This window comes from Vombatus ursinus, unplaced genomic scaffold (genome assembly GCF_900497805.2).
Source record: "Vombatus ursinus unplaced genomic scaffold, bare-nosed wombat genome assembly UNPS02014832.1, whole genome shotgun sequence".
NCBI lineage: Eukaryota > Metazoa > Chordata > Mammalia > Diprotodontia > Vombatidae > Vombatus > Vombatus ursinus.
This window is the reverse complement of record NW_020954610.1, coordinates 52466180-52480555: the sequence shown is the minus strand read 5'-3', so window position 1 is coordinate 52480555 and position 14376 is coordinate 52466180. Positions and strand designations below refer to the sequence as shown.

Below are 14376 nucleotides of genomic sequence, written 5' to 3'. Positions count from 1 at the left end.
TGCTATTCTATCTCCCATTTCATGCCTCTGCACACATAATCAGTCATGTCTGGGATATATTACCTTCTCACCTTTTACCTTGTGGAATCCCTGGCTTCCTTCAAAGCACAGTTCAAATGGTACCTTTTATATCGGGCCTCTTCTGATCTCTATTCCCAGCCCAGTTATTAGTCCTGTCTCTCTCTCTTAAAATTACTTTCTCTTACATTGGCCCTTGTACCATTCAGTCACCCTATAAATGTGATACCTGCCTGAGGGCAGGATAGGTGAGCTCTAGGCCATTAACGAGAATTAGGTTATTTACTTTTATTTGTTTACTTGTGTACATGGCTTTTTCACCTAGCAAAATGTACCTCCTGGAGTGCAGGTTTTGTGTGTGTGATTGCATCCCCAGTGCCTTGCCTATAATTGGCACTTAATGCATATTTGTTGAATTAAATTGAATTGCAAATAAATTGGGAAAACTGCAAAGTTCCTTTATAACTCCCACTTAAATACTTTGCTTATAGATCTTTTGCTCTTCCAAAAAATTAAATTTTCCGTAAGCTCAGGCACAGTAAACTGAACTGGTGTGTGTTAGGGAGAGAGGAGAGTATTGAGGAATAAATCTTAATACTCAACTTTTGGGAGGAGGAGACAAACTATCTGAGATGGACAAACAAGAGTGAACAACTCATTCTGCACAAGTCGAGAAAAAGGGGGTACAAATAACACTGTGTATAAGGCATCCCCCGCTGCTGTTTTTCTGTCAGAAACTGAATTATTCTTATTTTAAAAAACACAGAATTAGAGCTAGCGGAGGCCTTAGGAGTCATCTATTCTCTCATTCTCTTGCTGAGGGAACTGAGACACATGGAGGTCAAGTGACTTGTCCACTGTTACACAGTCAGTAAATATCAGAGTTAAATCTGAACCTAGGTCCTTTAACTCCAGACCTCTATAACATGTGGTTCTGCTTGATCCTAAGCTTCTTGAGGGAAGGAAGAGTATCTCACCCATCTTGGTATTCTCTTTGGTGCCTACTATGGTGTTTTATATGTGGGAAGAGCTCAATAAATATCTACTAACTTGAACTGATCTTTCTGAAGCTCAATAGGTGAAATGTAGGAGGGCTTTTAGAAATGGGCTTTCCTTTCTTCTGAATTAGACATCTTTTAAATAAGATCCTGCCTTGAAAAGAATGTGTCGACAACACCACACTTGCTGGATCATCAATGCATCATGTATGGAAAGTGGTTTAATTTGTATAAATGCTTATAGATTTGTGGTTAACTTTGCCTCCTTTCCAATATTACACTTCCTATCCCTTCTTGAAGAATATTAACTCTAATCTTCTTGCTTGAAGTGGTTGAGCAGAGAGGAATTTGAGAAGCCAGAAATGTCCTACCTAAATACAAAAATCAATCAGTTCTAATGGGTCCAAAGCCCTTCCATAAATATCTTTCTCCATGCCCAAGCTTATCAATTAATATTCCCCAGCCTAAAGGAATGGTACTATTCACAATGGCTACTTTTTCACATCCTTATCTTCCATAAATACTGGGCCAGGGGATATATCCCATCTCTCACCCTACCTCCTTTCAAACTGACTGCTTTTCTATTGTTATCCAAATTCAAATTTAAGCTTCAGTGGAATTATTTCTGGCACAACTTTAGGAAAGGAGAAATAGAAAAAAATCAGCTGATAGGATAGAGTAATCTTCAGGGAGAGAGTCAGGGAGCATCAAATCTGAATTTATTGGTATAGCAAACTCCTGGGGAAGAATCAAGCCTTCCCAGTGCACATCAAGCACTTACTCTGCTATAACTTACAGTGTTAGAGACTTGCCTGGAAATTAAGTGAATTACCCAGGCTCATAGAGCCAGTATTGGTCAGAGGCAAGACTTGAACTCAGGTTTTTTGACTCCAAGACCAGATCTATCCACCATACTGCGTAGCCTCTCTATAAATATGGTATATCTATATGTAAGAAGTAGTATGGTTTGTTGAATAAAAGACCAGCTTTGGAAGACCTAGATTTTATCATTCCTGCCTTTGTCACTTTCCAGTTGTGTGATCACAGACAAGTCATCTAATCTCTTAGTGCCCCAAGTAAATCTTAAGATTATAGGTTGAAGATGAGTTGTCAGTATTCATCAGTGGAAGATATTTCCACACTGAGTTACTCATATCAATAATATCACAGGTCTGAACAAACAAAAAACATATGTGTAAATATATAATATGTAAAATATTATATGTGATATATGTTATACATATATTACACACACTGGCTTATATTAGGATTGAACCCATGACCTCTGAACCAAAGAGTCTTGAATATCTTTCTTTTCACACTATCTTATCACATTATCATATGTGAAGACTTTTGGGTAAAAGAAAATGAAATATATACATATTTCTGCAAAATAGATGCTTGATATGGAATGCCACTTTTATTCCTTGGTGAGATTATCCATAAAAACTGTAATTTCATAAAACTATTTCAGAGACAAAGCCTTTGTGCTGGGATTTCTTTCCTCCCCTTAGTGTTATCAGTTTCTTCTTCCATTTGCATAATTCATGGACTCCTGCTATATTCCTTTGGTACATGTAATAAGATACCCTGGTAATCATGAGAAGGAACTTTGCAGTGAGCTAGAGGTAATCAAAAACGAGCAACAAAAACCCAATATGGTGTGCCTCTTTGACCAACTCTCCCCATCCACATGGACCAGGCAGTTCTGTACTACTTTTTCTTTGTTGTATGTACTGTTTCGAGCTATCATGGATCCTCCAAAGCCCAGCCTAGATGTCCATAAAATCTATTAATTCTATACATGTGGATTGAACATAAGGCCCTGCTCCTTAGAACTGATCTTATCAAAGATATTTTTCTAACCAAGACCTTCTTTATCTCTTATTTGTTCTTTCTTATTTCATATAGACTGGGCAATTTGGGGAATATGCTATTGTTTTGTGATGTATGGTATAGTAGCATTATTTTTAGTAACCAAAGGCTGCTCCTTCACCAAAACATACAAGATGCTGGCTGTATTTTACATCAACATTTGGCTTTTGTTCTAGTTCTCTCTCTTTATGCAGTGACAAAAAAAAAATCAGTCACAGAGAAGGTTAACACAATGGCTATTCTGAAACGGGGACTATAATATATGACTTGGGGGATATATTTCAGTTTAGAGACATTTATTCAGAATGCCCATGGTGCCTAAGAGCTACCATGTAGAATTACACAAATCTATTCTCCCAGAATGGCAATGAAAGCCTATTTGCTACAAGTTCAGCATGTGTAATGGAGAAAGGAAGAGAAAGGGAGAAATAGTGGTTCATTGTAGTCCCAGTCAAAATGCAGATATTTGTATGGGCAAGAGAAAGCAGCATCCACTGGAGATGCCCACCAGGGTGTCTGAGATGAAATACCTACTCAGGGAAAAGAGTGAATCCCTAATCAATGAAAAAAAATGGGAAGGAAAGGGGCCTAACAGTATCAGATCTCAAACTACTAAAGTATAAGTATCAATTTGGTATGGGGTAGGAAATACAGAGGTTGATCAGTAGAAAAGATCAGAATCATAATGTACCAAAGCAAATAAGCACAACAACACAGTATTTAATAAACCCAAAGATCCCAACCCTTGGGGCAAGTACTCATTGTTTGACAAAAACTGTTTGAAAAATTAGAAAGTAGCCCAGCAGAAACTAGGCATAGACAAACAGTTCACACTATATACCAAGATAAGCTCAAAATGGGTACATGATTTAGACCAAAAAATGATACCATAAGCACATTAATGGAGCATGGAAGAAATTACTTGTTAGATCTATGGATAGGGGAAGAGTTTGTAACCAAAAAAGAAATAGAGAAGTTTACATGAATTAAAAGGAATAATTTTAATTAAATACAATTAAAAGTTTTACACAAAAAAACCCAAAGAATCTAAAATTAGAAGAAAAGCAGGAAACTAAGAAAAAAGTTTTGCATTAAGTTTTTCTGGTAAAGGTCTCATTTCTAAAATATATAGGGAACTGAGTCAAATTTATAAGACTAAGATCCCTACTCCAACTGATAAATGGTTAACAAATGTGAAAAAATCTAAGCTATCAATATCCACATAAAAAAACTCTAAATTACTAAAATTAAATGCAGATTAAAACAACTCTGAGGTACTAATTCATACCCATTAGGTTGGCTAAGGTGATAATAAAGGAAAATGACAAATGTTGGAGGGCATGTGGGAAAATCAGTATACTAAGGCACCGTTGGTAGACCTGTGAACCAGTCCAACCATTCTGGAAAGGAATATGCCTAAAAAGTTATTAAACTGTGTATTTCCTTTCAAAGAAATAAGTAAAGAAGCCTTATGTACAACAATATTCATAGCAGCTCTTTCTGTGGCAAAAAAAGGGAAGTGGGGAGATGCACATCAAGTGGGGAATTGCTGAGCAAGTTATGGTATATAAATGTTAAGGAATACTATAGTGCTATATGAAATAATGAAGGGGGCAGCCTCAGAGAAATCTGGGAAGACATGTATGAACTGATACAAAGTGAAGTGAGCAGAACCAGGAGAAAATGTATATAATAATGCAATATTGTAAAGATAATCAACTTTGAAAGACTTAGTAACTATGTACAACACAACAACCCACCATAATGCAATGAACTTATAATGAAACGTTATTCACCTCCAGATAGAGAAATAGACTATGAGTGCAGCTTAAAGCATATCTCTCTCTCTGTCTCTCTCTCTCTCTCTCTCTCTCTCTGTCTCTCTCTCTCCATGTGTGTGTGTGTGTGTGTGTGTGTGTGTGTGTGCGTGTGTGCATATGCATGTTGGGACATAACTAATGAACTAATATGGGAATTTGTTTTGCATGACTATATTTTTTGTAATGGGCTTTGTTTTTCTTGACTTCTCAATAAGGGAAGAATGGAAGAGGGGGGAGAGAATTTGGAACTGAAAATAAAATAAAATTAGATTTAAAAAATATATACCACAGAGAGAGAAAAAGGTGGGGGGAGAGAAACATCTAACCATTCTACCAAAACCTGAGGGATAAGCTCAAACTTCTTATGTCAGAACTCAGCCTCATGGTTACTTTGGACAAATTCGTCAAGGCTTCACTTTTGCTTTCTACACCAGGAAAAATAAATTGCTATCCTGAAATTATTAATACATTGGATTAGAGATATCCCAGGGTTTTCATCAGAAAATCCCCATGAAAATTCTTTGCTAAAAATGGTAAATATTGGAGGGAATATGGGAAAATTGGGACACTAATGCATTGTTATTGGAATTCTGAACTGATCCGACCTTTCTGGAGGGGAATTCGAAACTGGGCCGAAAGAGCTATAAATCTGCACATACCCTTTGACCTAGTAATAGCACTAGTAGGTTTGTATCCCAAAGAGATTTAAAAAAAAAAGGATACAAAGATATTTATAGCAGCTCTTTTTGTGGTGGCAAAGGATTGGAAATTGAGGAGATGCCCATCAATTGGGGAATGGCTCAACAAATTGTGGAATGTGATTGTAATGGAATACTATTGTGCTATAAGAAATCAGTAGGGTGCTTTCAGAAAAAGCTGGAAAGCATGAACTGAAGCAAAGTGAAGTAAGCAGAACCAGGAGAACATTGTACACAATAACAGCAATATTGTATAATGATCAGTTGTGAATGACTTAGCTATTCTCAGAAATACAGCAATCCAAGACAATTCCAAATAACTCATGAAAAAATACTATCCACCTCCAGAGGAAAAAAAAACTGATAAAGCCTAAATGCAGATTGAAGCATACTATTTTTCATTTTATTGTTTTTTTGGGGGGGCAGGTGTCTGTGTTTTCTTTCACAACATGACTAATATGGAAATATGTTTTGATGACTGCCCATGTATAACCTATATCTAATTGCTTTCTTTTTAAGGGGTGGGGAAGGTGAGGGAGGAAGAGAAATAATTCCAAACTCAAAATTAAAAAAAAATGTTAAAATTGTTTTTTTATATGTAATTGGGGAAAATAATATTCAAAAAAAAGGAAAATTATTTGCTATAGGAGAAAGCTTTCTAGGTTAGGGAAAGGCATACAGGGAGAAAAGCAGATGATGTAAGAGCAACAGCCATCAATAAAAATCTATTTTTAAAAAAGAAAATTACTGCAAAAGGTTTCTTTAAATCCTTAGGTCAAGGTTGTGGCTATGGTTGTGTGTATGTACATTATGTGTCTATACATATGTGTATGCAAATACATATATATGATACATGAGGATACATTTGGGGCATACATTATGTATTGATGCATATTTGCCAAATTATTGTTCATTGAAATGAATTGAATAGAATTGTATTTGCATACAACTGAATGTGCTTGTGACTGCAGATTCTGTCAATGGAAGCATCTGATAACTTCACAATGGGCCAGCAACTTCTACATTTAGAAGACTCTGGCAACACTTGGCTAGTGGGGGGTGAGGACCTATGCTGGTGTGCATAAAGTCATTCTCAAGTTTCAGAGTGGTGTGCAATTCATCTGCATATAAAATCAAACTTGGGGCACTGTGTCTTTTCCAAATTTAATCTATAATAGAGCATGAATCTCTGAAGAAAGAATAATGTCTGAGAGGAGGCCAACTTTGAAAGTGGTTGATTCACTATCTTTTGGCTATTGTGTTGTTACGTAGATATTTTCAAACATTTTTCAGTTGGATTTAAAAAGTCAAGAAACAAGATAATTCTATTAAATAAGACACTTTCTCCCTTTTACAAATGGGTCTTATCTTAGAAGAAGTTAAGGTCAAGAAATTGCTTGAAGATGACTTCTCTTATGTGTCTGATCAGTAAGTTAGCAAGGGAATTGAAGTCTCCTCATGGCTACAACTATGAGAGATAAGATATGGGCTATATATAATGATGCCTGAGAAAGTATTATGGGCCAAAGTGCAGATGAGAAGCATCAGTGAATCAAGGAAATGAAAAGACTAGGCAGGACTATGATAAATTGGGGGAAGAGAAGGGAGAAGATTTCATTTGTTTCTCCTAATGATTACCTATCAACTTTGCCTCCTTAAAGACTTCCCTGTGCTATTAGATAATGAAAATGTATTGCCAAAACCAAACAAGATCAATGAGAAAATGTGGCAAGGTCCATTTACTTATGATAATTCCTCCCTCATTTAGTTATGAAAACCACTTAGTAATTGGTTGAGAGAATTATCTTAAATTTGGCATAGTACCTAATATGCACACACAGTATTATTTTTAAGCAATATGTGTATTTAGCTGGCATCAAACTAATTAGGAAATATGTATTTGCACAGTACCCAGCTTTAAAGTATAATAGTGTAGGGGGGAAGAATCATCCTCTGGAAGACTTGACAGGAAGCTAATGTTTGTTTGTCCCTGGAACATTTTATGTTCTTAAAAATTCCAAATGTTATTAACACACCAATTTTCTTTTAAGAAGCCAATTTGGTTTACTGAACAAATATCTCTTTAGCTGGGAAGCAATGTTCTAACAAAGTTTTCTATTTTGTTCTGCATTCTTGCCTGCTATCAAGGTGTCTAGATCACACAATTGCTTGGGGAACATGTGTGTGGAAAGAGAGACAGACAGACAGACAGAGAGACAGAGAGAGACAGAGAGAGAAAGACAGACAGACAGACAGAGAGAGACAGAGACAGAGAGAGAGACAGAAAGAGAGAGAGACAGAGAGACAGAGAATGATATACACGTGCGTTGTCTTATATGGATGAATGAATTCACAACACAGGGAAGAGGCTATATGTTAAAATGGAAAGATCATTGAACATGAAGTTAGAAAACTTGGATTTGAGTCCTTGTTCTATCGTTAATTGTATGTCCTTGGGTGAAAGTCACTTTACCTTTAACTAGCCCTCATCTATAAAATTGGGATGATCCATTCACCACCTCCTTCATATGATTATTGTATAGATCAAAAGAGATAATATACTAGCTGTCCCAAAAGTCTTACTGTATTTATTAGGCTTAGGTAGCTTGAAATTGCATTAAGATCCTGTATGTGAAAGTGTCTTCTAATCACATATACTTCAAGTATCTATGATTTTGTCAGTGGGTGGCATTCACTCCACCAATAAAGATATCAGATAGCAACTGCTCTATAATTAGGTAGATGGGTTTCAGAGTTGTTGTAACTATGACCCACATGGTGATGAGCCTCTCAACACACATCATTCCCAGATGACAAACACATAGGGCTAACCTTGGGGTCATTATTCAAAACCTTTTCACTTTTATAGGTCCAAACAGGACTTGTGCTCTTCTGATCTAGCCTCTGAGACTGCAGGGTTAACTCTCTGCTACCATATAAATATTAGTAACTTTTAGCATTCATGTAAAAAATATGATCTATAAATCCCTCCAGAATGCCTAACAAAGAGTCAGAATGGGACTGGCATAAGGGGTAAGGGGGACAGGCAGAGATAGTGAGTGTGGAGTACAAATAATATTAGGATGGAGGGAAATGATGGTAAGTCTTGCTTAGTTTTGGTTCATCTGTTAAAAAAGGAAGTGAACTGAAATTTTACTGACCCTGCTGATGGAGAACAACAGTCCTGGCCTGTCTGTGCACACTCCAGTGAAGCAAAACCTGAGTTTCCAGTAAAACAAATGTTCCCAGACAAAGGTGATGAGGCTGAGTGCCATGGCAGCAGCAAGCATGTAGAACACTCCTGCCATGTTGTCAATGTCCAGCTGGCTGCTCATCACCTCATTCTTCTCATTGTGGCAGATTCCCGTCAACCAGAGTGTCTCCAGCTCCTCCATCTCTCCTAAAGGGACCAACATATTGTTTAGTGAGGATGAGGAGAAACTTCTGTTCATTCCTTCTCTTCTTCCCCAACAAATACCTAGGATAATACAAAGTGGCAAGTTGGCTCCATTTAAAAAGACTGTCATTCAATTAATTAAAGAAAAAAGTTTATGATGCACCCACTATATGCCAGGCACTGTGCTATGTGCTAGAGATACAAATACAAAAAATAAAATTTGAACAATCATTGTTCATGAGGATCTTGCACTATATTCCATTTCTCTGTAACCTCTGCACTTAAAAACATGAATTCAAAAGGAAAAACCTCAAATTCCTGTGAAATGCCTCATCCCCAAATTAATCACTTCCCCAGCTCAAGGTGAAATTCAAGAAACTTGTAATGATCCTGAAGTTGTCTTGTGTTGTATTGAACACTGGGTGATTAAAGTGTGAGAGGCAAGACTTTGTGCCCAGGTTTTCCTAACTCCAAGACTGGTTCTCTACCCATTATGTCCTGCTGCCTCTCGCTGCTTTGCATACAGAAGGACTTCAATAAAGGATTTTTGTTTGTCTATTTATTTGTTTTTAAGTTGAATTACCATTTGGGAATATTTTGCCCCCAGTTAAAAATCTTCAACAACAAAGGGGATTGGTAGTTTACTTGTAGCACTGACTCCAGTATATTAGGTAGAGAGTTGCACTAATCCTTACTTCAATTCTGCCATCAATACAATTTTCTCTTGACCCCTCCCCAACCTCCAGTAATGCAAGATTCCCCTTAAGTCATTTGCCTGTCTAGCTTTGCACATATACAGAGGCGATTGTCTATGGGGACCTTGTGTTGTTGTTTCATTAACCACAACACCTAACAGATTTCTGCAGTCTGCCACCCTCCACGTGCCTTGCTGTGTATGTTTTTTGCTTCCTTGCCTTGTAACAACACCAGCTGCCATCCTTTAAAAATATCATGCACTGCTCATTTTCCCCATTTACAGTGTTGTAAGGACATGGGAATGTTCTTCTGGCAAGTCTGCCATAGTTACAGAAGTCTTCAATGTTCTTTATTTTGTATGAGTAGATTGTATGTGTGTGTGTGTTTTCATGTGTGCATTATGTATGTATATATGGCATATGTAGTCAGAAACAAGAACCCAGGTCTTCCTTTTGCCAAGATTAGACTTTTATCTACTATGCCCTACTGACTCTCACATAAAACTTAGTAGATAGTTAATATATGTTTATTAAGTTTAATTGAATCTCCGATACTGGATTGAGGAGGGTCCGGGAAAGGAACTGCGTACTTACCACCCAGGCCTACTTCCAGGTGTCTTTTCTTTGACTGATGGAATCTGGAGCTAGTTGCATGACCTATCACCACTTTCCTAACTTCCCTAGATTTCAGTTTCCTTATCCATAAGATGAGTGAATAATCTCTGACATGCCTTCCAGTTCTATTCTTAGCAATATACGATCTCCAGTTCTTAAAATAGCTTGCATTTGATTCAACAAAGAAACAATGGAAGAAATATTTTCTTTGCCCTTTTCCCAAGGAAGTATTGGTTTTTTATGTAGCCAGTAAGACAACTCGCTAAAACTCAGCCAGGATTGTAGATTTTCCACAGTTCTTATTATTATATAATTCACCTGGTAATGTAATATACTGCTTTGTGACATCACTTCTACTGCAATCTTGAACTGGTATTCAAATATTTGATGATTATTGATCTTTCCCCTTTTATGCACTCTTTCTAACTAGATAGTAAACTTGAAGAGGGAAGGGACTGAGTTCTATATATCTCTGTATGCATTCCCCAAAAGTATCTTGTATACAATAAATAAATTTAAAAAATGTTGATTTGACTTCTCTTTCAACACATTAAAAAACAGTAAAATTTGGCAGATAGAGAGCCAGTTTCTGAGCCAAGAAGACCTGGGTTTGATTCCTACTTCTAACACATAGAATAAGTCACTTTAGTTTTCAGTACTATAGGGCTAGAGGTATTGAGAAACACAACACTCCCAGTAGGTCTGAATCAGATTAAAATGTAGTCAGGAAATATTTAACAAAATAAATAAAAATGTGATACAACACAGAGAGTGTTAATTTGTCGTTTTCTAAGTCAATATGCTCTCCTTAGGGATCTGCTTCTATTTGAGTTTGACACCATTACTCTAGGCAGCTCTCAGAGACTATACATTTGGGGGAAGAGATTGGCCTGCATTAGTAGAGTCTCCATATCTATAGTTCTTTATCCCAATGTAATCACAGGATAACTCCCTATCATTCCAGCCATTACAAGATTTTAAATTGAGAAGGAATGGAAGATTTTCAGTTCTGGAATGTTTCTACTCCCCATCCTAATATACAACAGGGAGAAAGAATAAAAGTGATTTTTATGAGATTGAAAACAAGACAATGAAATCTAGGTATTTTTCCTGAGTGAGGAATCAAGTATCTTTTTAAAAACACAACCATCTAAAGCTTAGCCTACTGACAGTTTTCCAATTTGTCAAAGGAAAAAACTTTGGAGGATGATTCAATCTCTGCCCCACAGCACACTCATATTCTCTTTGGTGCTTAGAAAGACACAAACTAAATAGTCTCTTGCAGGCAGAGGAGCGGTAGGCTGGTCTGTGCCTGGGGCATGCTCCTTCCTCCTAGCTGGCAGGCCACCAAACAGTTGGAATCTCTCCACCAGCCAGGACCATGATTTTATTGAAGAAGAATCTGCACGTTTGTCAGTCAGAGGAGGCCTGCATTCTTACTGCATTGCTGCTGAGAGGATAGCTCAGGTCTACCTGCCCTGGCATCATATGCCATCTTGTTTCAATTCAGCCTAAGAAAAGATGCAGGACTCCAGGGGAGAAAAAAAGAACAACAGTGAAACAGTAGTTTTCTTCTCCCAAAATGTACTTAAGCATGGCCTCTACCTTGCTCTCAGATCAAAAGGCACTGACAGAATGCCCACAAAAATTATCCAGTCTATGGCTGACATTGGCAGGCACTCCAGCCTTTTTTACATTTAGAGTGGGGAAAGTCTGCTTGTGAAGAAGAAATGGTTTGAAAAGAAAGGGGGATATTTTTTAGTTGTACTTAAAGGAAAATTTCTTATTTCCAGGTGAAATTAGCATTGGAATGTACTACTGAGGAAGGTTTTACTCAGCCAACAGACCACCATTACACTATGTGGTGCTTCTCTGAGTTTGGGGTTAGGGGTGGGAAGGGGAGGAGGGCTGTACCAGGAGACAGATTGAGGAGGCAGTACAGTGCACTGAGAAAAGCTCTGAACTTTCTTGTCAAACACAGAGTCATGGCACCTGAGTTCAAATCCCACTTATTGCCTGTGTGGCTTTGAGCAAATTACTTAACCTCTTTGGGTCTCAGTTTATCCAGCTTTCAAATGAAGAGGTTGTACTAAATAGCCTGTAAAGTCCCTTTCAACACTAGCTCTATGGTCCCATCATCCAATGCATGAATGATAAGTTAGTAACAGAAGTATGACTCAATCCTGGTCTCTGGGCTTCCAGTCTTTCCAATACAGTGGATGGGGTCATAACAGGTCCCTTCTAACTCTATTAATATAATGTGCTTATCCTACCCAAAGGAAAGGCCTAACATAGTGAAAAGTTTCCTTGATATCTGAAATATCAAAAACCAGTTCACAATATTTCCTTAGGTTTTTTTTTTTCTCAGTATTTTCTAAAAGGCTAGAGGAACTCTCCCACTTTTCAAATTGCATTTAGTTCTAGCATATAGCATGCCAGAGAGCTAAGGGGACTGCTTCTGGAAAGAATTTTTATATCATCCAATGCAACTGGCCTTTAGACTTTCATAGCCTTTCTCCCCCAAGGCATTTCTTGAAAAATCCATTATGAATCTGTACCCCTTAGGCCTCTTTAAGTGACAGAGATCTCTATGGCATACATACTGAGGGAAATACACACATACACACACACACACACCTGTATACATTTCTTTCCACCAACACAGATCATAGCCCCTTTATGACTTAGTAAATAGGTAGCCTTGGTGAGCTCTTACAGATGAAAAATTCTTACCCAGGGCCAATGTGGTAATGAGTGAGTATTCTAGAAATGATGATTTAGGAAAAGACAGAACCAATAGACTGAAAAGTAACATCTGACATCTACCTCTCTCTCATATTTGGGAAAACCAAAACTTAGGTTCTCTCAGGACTCTCTTATATATATATATATATATAATATATATATGCATATATATATTATATATATGCATATTTATATTTTATATATGTATATATTTATATATGCATATATGTATGTATATATATATACACACACATACATACATACATATACATACACATATATGTATGTGTATATATATATATATTTGTGAACTGTAACGTAATAAACAAATTGGAGATATTTGTATTCTCTAGCTATCAATTTGGTACACTTATGCTTAGACATGATAATAATAATAATCATAGTAATAGTAATAATTATATGGACTAATACCATTATTCAATTACAAAAAAGCAGCTGTTTTTTCTACCTTGCAATAATCTGTAAAACATTAAGTGAAAAAGGATAATAGTAGGATAGCAACTTGTCTTAGGATCATTTCTACCAGAATCCATTGAAAAAAAAAAACTAAGAATGATATGAATAATGCTGATGATGATGGTAATGGTGAAAACTCAAATTTAAGGCTTGCAAAGTACATTATATACATTCACATTTCATACAATAACCACTGGAAGTGGTGCTATTATTTCCATTTGAGGAATAAAGAGATTAAATGGCTTCCCCGGGAGCACATAACTGGTAGGTAATAGGTTGAGAGAGTCAGAAGTCTAGAACTCCAAGGGATGCGGAGGCCACCTAGTTCAATCCTTTCATTTTGCAGATGAAAAAACTGAAACCAAGAGAGTTGAAGTCTTACCTAAGGACAAACAGCAAACATCAGAGGATCTGAAGTAATATTTCAACTCAAGTCTTACTGACTCCAAACCTAGTATTTTAATCACTGCACCACTCTTTCTTTCAAATTGTAGCCACCCAGGATGGGCTGGAGTCACACTGACTAAGTGAACATGGAAGACTGAACACACAGCGAGCAGAAGCCAATTTGGAGGTAGAGGGTAGGGGAGACAGGAACTTAGAGATCATTTCAGACCAAGGAGGACACATACTGTGGGTGCTGGATAAAGAAGATGTGAAAAGGTAGAAAGTATTCTTTTTAAGAGTATGGGAATGTTAAGCCAGTTGCTCGGATGCATAAAACCAGGTTGGTGAATTCAGAACTATGGATACCTTGGGAAAACTATGGGTATCATGCATACCATGAGCCCATACCATGCTAAGTCACACGTTGCCTATTCAGGGGAAACATGGGGCTTGATCAGATAAATAGTCTAAATCTTAGGAAAGCAAATTTCAAAACAAAGAAAAGCTAGAACTATCTCAGAACTGGATCAGACACTCTAAAAGGAAAAGCGATTAGGGAGGTAAGAGGCTTTCAGAAACAAAATTCTGACAATATAATCACAGATGATATGACTAAGGAAGAAAAGAAAAAGTTTTCTAAGAAGACCAGTA

General features: G+C 37.0%; 1 protein-coding gene across 1 annotated transcript in view; it reads right to left on the bottom strand.

Moving 5' to 3' along the window:
- The window catches only part of GRIN2A (glutamate ionotropic receptor NMDA type subunit 2A), a 466205-nt gene that overhangs the window by 2791 nt on the left and 449038 nt on the right, over positions 1-14376 (bottom strand). Inside the window, exon 11 of the mRNA XM_027839475.1 lies at positions 8571-8809. Within this exon, the coding sequence (XP_027695276.1) occupies positions 8571-8809 (239 nt within the window). The remainder of the gene's footprint in view (positions 1-8570; positions 8810-14376) is intronic.